Source organism: Lolium rigidum, chromosome 6 (genome assembly GCF_022539505.1).
Source record: "Lolium rigidum isolate FL_2022 chromosome 6, APGP_CSIRO_Lrig_0.1, whole genome shotgun sequence".
Classification (NCBI taxonomy): domain Eukaryota; kingdom Viridiplantae; phylum Streptophyta; class Magnoliopsida; order Poales; family Poaceae; genus Lolium; species Lolium rigidum.
The window spans coordinates 79800654-79807587 of NC_061513.1; the positions used below are offsets into that span (position 1 = coordinate 79800654).

At 40.7% G+C, this 6934-nt stretch overlaps 1 protein-coding gene and 1 non-coding gene across 2 annotated transcripts; both read right to left on the reverse strand.

Annotated features, from left to right (window-relative positions):
* Nucleotides 1-350: 350 nt before the first annotated feature.
* Nucleotides 351-511, reverse strand: LOC124668876. The gene has a single exon (XR_006991944.1). It is a non-coding gene; the product is annotated as a U1 spliceosomal RNA (small nuclear RNA).
* A 995-nt stretch (nt 512-1506) lies between these two features.
* On the reverse strand, nt 1507-4877 carry LOC124666145 (ABC transporter I family member 10). The gene is made up of 5 exons (XM_047203495.1): nt 4551-4877; nt 3623-3709; nt 2617-2742; nt 2416-2538; nt 1507-1976 (listed from the first exon to the last, which is right to left on the reverse strand). Exons 1-5 carry the CDS (start codon nt 4836-4838, stop codon nt 1767-1769), a joined length of 834 nt encoding a protein of 277 aa, XP_047059451.1. The 5' UTR covers nt 4839-4877; the 3' UTR covers nt 1507-1766.
* Nucleotides 4878-6934: the final 2057 nt, after the last annotated feature.

The following is a 6934-nucleotide window of genomic DNA, read 5'->3' on the forward strand; positions in this document are numbered from 1 at the left end:
TAAGAATTAAGAATAGTAGGGTATGAATTGTATGGTTGAACACTCAAAAAAAAAAAAAAACTGTATGGTTCAATAAATCAGACTTTGTGAGTCAAGTTTCAGCTTGTTCTTGCGGACTTCATCCCCTAGCCGACAGTGATCCAAGCATTGAAATGTAGGATAACCTTTTTCTGATGAAAAGATATACTCCGTATATCCGTTCTCATAAAGCAGAATGATGCCGGTTCCACCATCAGCAACTTTAAACGAACCATCAACACTCCGTATATCCGTTCTCCAGGATACACGTACTTTACAAGGGATCTTGCAAGTATCAGATGATGAATAAGACAGATCTTTTTTAAAATTTGGCAGGGGCCGCGCGAACGCGTACCCCCTCTATCACAAATTATGACGTCCATTCTCCCCGTTGGGGAGATGGTAAGCAAGCACTCCTCCCAAGTGCAATGGAGGGAGCTAACCTAGGCCACGAGCCTTCTTGATCACTCGTAGACCCCGTCCAGGTAAGTAAGGATTGAGGTAGAGACCGATCCTTTGTATAGCCTTCTCATCGTGCCTCATAGTCTAGACGAGCGAGGTGGGACTAAATGCGGTGTCTACCACACGGCAGGTTATCCTCTAATGACTTTCAGTTTAGTTAGTGCTCTTATTGCTCGGCCTGTTGGGCTTTGTGAGAGCCCATGGTGTTTGAAGCCGTTGGTAAACGTGAACTAAATCAGATCATAGCACGCAGCTTCTTTCCAAGGCCTGATGAAATGTAGGACAGTGTTTTTCAGATGAAAAGAGATAGTATGAGACTTAACGTTGATCTGCAGCTTCTTTCCACATTGTGAAGATGCTCTTGAAGTTGAGTTGCAATTTTGTTTGGAGGGTCTTCAGCTAGCCCTCGCTGGAAGCCAACTTCCTATCATTATTCATACGGATTGCAGGCAGCTCGTCTGAGCAGTTCATGCAAGTACCTCGGGTAGATCTTTTTACCTTCATACAATTTCTGAGATTTAGACAATAGCTAGTCTAGATAGACATTGTAATTTTGTAAAGGTGGATCATGGGCAGATAGGGTGAATCACTATCTTGCAAACTATGCAAGGATAGAGCATAGCACTGGTGGTTGGCTTGGTTCGGGTACTGACGCTTGTTCTTCAAGAACTCAAATTAGAGGCGTCTGTAATCCCCGCTGCTTGATAAAGATCCATTTTTACCCACAAAATAAGATGTATATAGAGATGTGCTGCCTCTCTTGCTAAGTAAATGTAACCACCATATTTGAATCCTAGGAGAAGAGCCATGACCTCGTGACTGGATCACCACCGCAGGACAGATGGATCTCAATTAGAACTACTACTTTCGTACCATATATTCTTGTCGCAGATTCGAACACATCTATGAATAAAATATGTCTAGATATATCCAAATGAAGGACAAGTAGCACTAGCACAGGATTTGCCTCTGTCTTCAGATGATAATGGCATCCAACACAAAAGGACTAAAAGGGGGTACCTTGACTACTGAAGAAAACACACTGTAGTATTTTTTTAGGGCAAAGCAGGCCATAGTCTTACATGAGTGTACATCCAACATTAGAAAACAGTAAACAAGGTCAACTGAAACTCAAGTTAATGTCACTGCGTACCAACGTTTTGCCTACGGTGCAGCTGAGAATCACGAAGAACCCATAATTTTGTGTTGCCTACAAACAACAAACACTGATGTAGTGATGTATACAACAGCAGATAATTCTACCTATAGCTTCAGATTCCCCAGGATCAGAGCTCAAAATGACCAAAGTAGCGTGCTTGTTTCCTCTTTATAAATCTGGATACACTAGAGACATCGCCTTGAATAATTGTCCGTCCATCTTCCATGTAGATAGCACCATCTGCGTATTTGAGTTCTTCTAGGCGATGCGTCACCCACAGTGCTGCAACCTCCCCACCAGCCGTTACAGAGTTCCTCACCGCCTTGACAACACCCATCTGTAATTTCATAAAATGGAGATAGCTAGTAATGGCTCATAACTACCACAGTCAATAAATAAGGGTGGTAACTGCATACAAGAAAATAACATATTTTTATTAAGGCAGCATATTTTGACAATGAATAGAGGATTTTCCATACAGAACAGCCATGTCGCTTCTAAGGCATGTCAGCCACAACAAATGCGATAGAAGAATCGAATAACTGTACTACTATTTTGGAGTATATAAAGTAATACAAAGCTCCTCTTGTGTCTACAACAATGAGAAGCAAAACTATATCAATTTTAATGAATAGTGCTTTTGGCACAATTGCCAAACTACTACTCCCAGGAATGAAATGCTTACTGAACATTTCTCTCTTAAATATAGTGGTTGGTACCTCGTGATAAAAAGCCTGAGTACAGTTATAGAATCTAGGCATGAATAATCTTAATACCTGATCATATTCATCCAAAAATGTGGTCAGCTCATCAAGTAGAAGGACTTTGGATGCTTCAGCTAAAGCACCAGCAATGGCGACTCTCTGTTTCTGCCCACCACTCAGAGTTTGGATTGGCCTCTGTTTTGGATGAAGGATGTTTGTGAACCTTGGGCAGACAATAGATTATAATCCAAAATGTATATGTCAGCTGCATACTTGAGAGTAGCTCAACATTCCAACTGCATCCAGAGATTGTGATACTCTTGACCTAACCTCATCCAATGAAAGATTGAGCTTACCAAGACCAAATGCAACATCGGATTCCACCGTGGGCATCACAACCTGTATCCAATGGACAGAATCCAATATTCATCCATACTAAATATAATCTGAGACAGCTACATTGCTAACAAAGCTCTCACGCATCAACAATACAGATATCCTAGGATAACTCAAAACCACTGTTTTATGGTGCACATACAATCAAGAAATATCTTAGATAATTCATTTGATTCCAGTACATACATTGAGCAACCAGCACAAACATATAATTTGCTAAGTAAATAAACACATATCTGTAACCACAATCTTTGTCATTAGTACATGAAAAGGCTACTCAGAAAACCAATGCTGGAGTCATAGGAGAAGCTCGTGGCATAATTATCCTTCTCGGTGAAACTAAAACTGCTATTGCCAGGGCTTACATCAAAGTACTATCAGATATATTAGCACTTGTATAGTCTGTTTGTAGCTCATTCGTACTAGTGAGCTAAGCTCTGAATTTTAATTGCAATACATAAAACTAGATGTGGCTTCTGGAAATCATGCAGTAGATGCATTCTTCTTCTTTTTTTCACGAAGTGGAGCTGGTTTAGTACCACGTCTATGTATTGCACAGCTTACATTATATCAAAACATCAAGCCATATCATTTTAACCAATGATTGGTCTAGTGCAATCAACAAAGTTGTATCACCTATAGCTACACAAAGTACAGCTGGCATGCTGATAATAGCTACATTTGATACGCAATGAAGGGGCAGTGGAAGTGGCTTGCTTTTTGTATACAGAAAAGTATTATTACTAGACGTTACATGAAACAGAAGATCTCCATTCATTTTATATTGTAAGGGGAACCGATATTTTAAGACTATTTTTAATTTCACTTGATAATGCGGTCCGGCATAATTGCAGGAAGACCTCATCAAAGAGCTAGGGGTGACCTGGTGATCAGGATTTTGGAATACATAGCTGAAGGGCCTATTAATATGCAATGTACCAGCAGAGGCATTTTGAAAACCTGCCAAAACCTAGAAAAAAACAAGAAGTTAGTATCCCAATAAGGTACAGTTCTGTAGTCTGATTAGGCAAAGAGAAAAAAAGAACATGCAAGTAAACAGATTCAGAACCAAACTTTGTATCAGTCTGCTTTATGAAATACTCCATATTCATACCAGAATAGGTTATGCGACTTCTCTTGATTACTTTCTAGTTCTTACTTCTATTATCATTTTGATTCAGGTTGAATAAACATCCTGGGAAACATGCAATCACCATATGCCGATATGGTGTTCACTACTCCAATAGTCAGAGTGTCTTGATGCAAAAGATTTAATATTTGATGCATGACTGATCATTTACACCTAAAGATCCTAGCATTTATGATAACAGATATAATTCCTATCAACTACCAAAATGAACTTCCTATTGTTTCCTGATGGCAGATGACATTTTTTTCAAGAAAGATCTCATCGCAATCTCAGAGCCATTCATAGGTCTCGGCGCTTTGAGGAAAAGCTGCCACAGTCCGAAGGAGAAGATAAGTATCCTATTCAGCCCCATACTCTGCCTAATCTTCCAAAAAATATCTTTATGTGAACTGAATCCAACACAACCAAACTATGTGATGTCACATTCACACCGTGGGTAGGTTCTACACACTGAAAGAAGAAAAATCTCCTTAAACAGTTACTCAACCATAGGTCCTGGAAATGGAATTGGTCATTCGCGTAGAAATTGTGAGAAAATAGTGGTCAATGACCTGATGAGCATAGTTACGAGTGTATGGATAAGAATGCGCGTGAAAGTGAGCACCGGACTCTTCCTAGTAGTAATAGTTCAGGGAGTAATAATAGTTCAAAGAAGATAGACCTTGAGAAGGGTGGACTTGCCACAGCCGTTGGGGCCGAGGAGCATCCAGAGTTGCCCCGGCGGGACGCAGAGCGAGCAGTCCTTGAGCACCGGCTGCACCAGCCCCCGCCGCGTCGTTACCGAGAACTCGACCCCTCGGCCCTCGATTGCCGGCCGGGGCTGTGGAGGGGAGGCCGAGGCGAGCACTCGGCTGCGAATTCTAGAGGGAGCGGTCGGGGTGGTAGCTCGCCCGGCGGTGTAGGAGCAGCAGCAAAAGGGAGAGGCGGCGCCGGTGAGGCTGTGCGCCATCGTCGGCGAGGGCGCTAGGAGACGATGGGCCAGGGCCGGTACTCTGGGCGGCTTACCCCCGAAAAAGAAAAAAACAAAAGCTTTAAACCCAATCAGGCAGATTGCGAAAGCTTATTACACTCCAGTAATGCAATATAAGGAAAAAAATCAAACAACTCTAAAGAAATCTATTTTTAAGAAGTTGAAATTCTACTTGTATATATTTCGCAAAACAAGGAATTGTACTCCCTTCGATTCATGATATCATAATTTCCATTTAAATTTAAACTAGAATCAACTAAAACCACAACACTTATTACCGATCGAAGGGTAATTTTTTTAGCTAGATGTCAAATCACTGTACTATGGTAGTGGTAAGATTTTTTTGCATCAACAAACTAGTGGTATTACATTGATGCTATTTTTTGCGAATTAAAGAGCTTTATTGATTAATTAATAGGATTATAATTACAAATAAAGTACTAACAAAAACACCTAATTTATAGTTGATCCATAGACATCTCTTCCTAATTAAACTAGCGAGCTTAGCATAAATATGGGCCGCCTGGTTAGCATTCCGCCCAACAAAAGCTAATGTGAATTCAGAAAATAACTCTTGTAATCTCCTGGCATATAGATTTTAATTCAGGTCTATCATGTCCTTCCTCCGCGTAGAGCTGGACAATTCCTTAGCGTAAGACTCCATAATTATACTGAGTGTAGCCTCTATCGACTGCTAGGCGTGTCTCTAACTACAACACCCGTGTGCCAGACCTAGACTGATCACTCAAGTTTGTGTTGATATTTATTTTTAAAGTGTCTTCCTCAGAGAGAGCCCAGCGAGATTTAATCAATGCTGGTTTGGGTGCCTTCTCCTTTCTTGTTTTGGATAGATTGATTGCAGTCTCAATTGTCCATCGAACGTCTGACACTGATTTTCGACTTTCACCATGACTGTGAGTATTGTGCTCCTGCCAGATTGTCCAACACCCGAAAGCATTTCGGCAACAATTTCAAATGTGATTTTTTGTATAGGCTGGTTCTTAGATTCTAGAAAAAGAAAAATAAAACAAAATTAGCTATCCATGTACCAGGATGTTCAAATTTTGAGCTATAAGATGGAAAATTGTTAAGTACTCCTCTGTTACATATCATTTATCGTAGTTTTAGAATTACTAAATCATGACAAACAAAATTATGAAACGGAGGGAATAACATCAAAGAGATGAAAGGTGATAACTATACAGTCTTCAATACACATATCCTCTTATTATATTATGCACAAACACTACCTTCCCTCTCTTGAGCACCTTGTGGCATGAGGTCCCTTTGTGTGTTATGAAAGAAAGTGTTGTTTGGTCGCAGCAGAAAATATAATCTGACTCCGCTTTCGCGAGAAAGGGTGCCTATTTGGCAGTCACGCGTGATGTCTACGCACGCTTCTATTCCTGTAGACAGTGTTGGGCCTCCAAGAGCAGAGGTTTGTAGAACAGCAGCAAGTTTTCCCTTAGGTGGATCACCCAAGGTTTATCGAACTCAGGGAGGAAGAGGTCAAAGATATCCCTCTCAAGCAACCCTGCAATCACGATACAAGAAGTCTCTTGTGTCCCCAACACACCTAATACACTTGTCGGATGTATAGGTGCACTAGTTCGGCGAAGAGATAGTGAAATACAAGTGGTATGAATGAATATGAGCAGTAGTAACGGCGCCGAGAAAATAGCTTGCTGGCGTACGGTTGATGGTAGTAATATTGCAGGAAGTAAAGATGCGGTAGAACGATAAATAAGCGATGATTGCGGTATTTGGAAACAAGGCCTAGGGATCATACTTTCACTAGTGGACACTCTCAACATTGATCACATAATAAAACCACTCTACACTCTCTTGTTGGATGATGAACACCATTAATTGTGTAGGGCTACAAGAGCACCTCAATGCCGGAGTTAACAAGCTCCACAAGATTCGATGTTCATATTTAAATAACCTTAGAGTGCATGATAGACCAACGCAATTATACCGAGTACTAACATAGCATGCACACTTGTCACCATCAGAGCTATGAAAGGAGGAATAGATCACATCAATACTATCATAGTAATAGTTAACTTCATAAT

Coding starts and splice junctions, on each gene's coding strand:
- LOC124666145 (XM_047203495.1), bottom strand. CDS start 4,838: ATGGCGCACAGCCTCACCGGCGCCGCCTCTCCCTTTTGCTGCTGCTCC. Junction 2,743..3,622: donor TCCAAAATCCTGATCACCAG/GTCACCCCTAGC, acceptor CATTGGATACAG/GTTGTGATGCCCACGGTGGA. Junction 2,539..2,616: donor GAATGTTGAGCTACTCTCAA/GTATGCAGCTGA, acceptor CATCCAAAACAG/AGGCCAATCCAAACTCTGAG.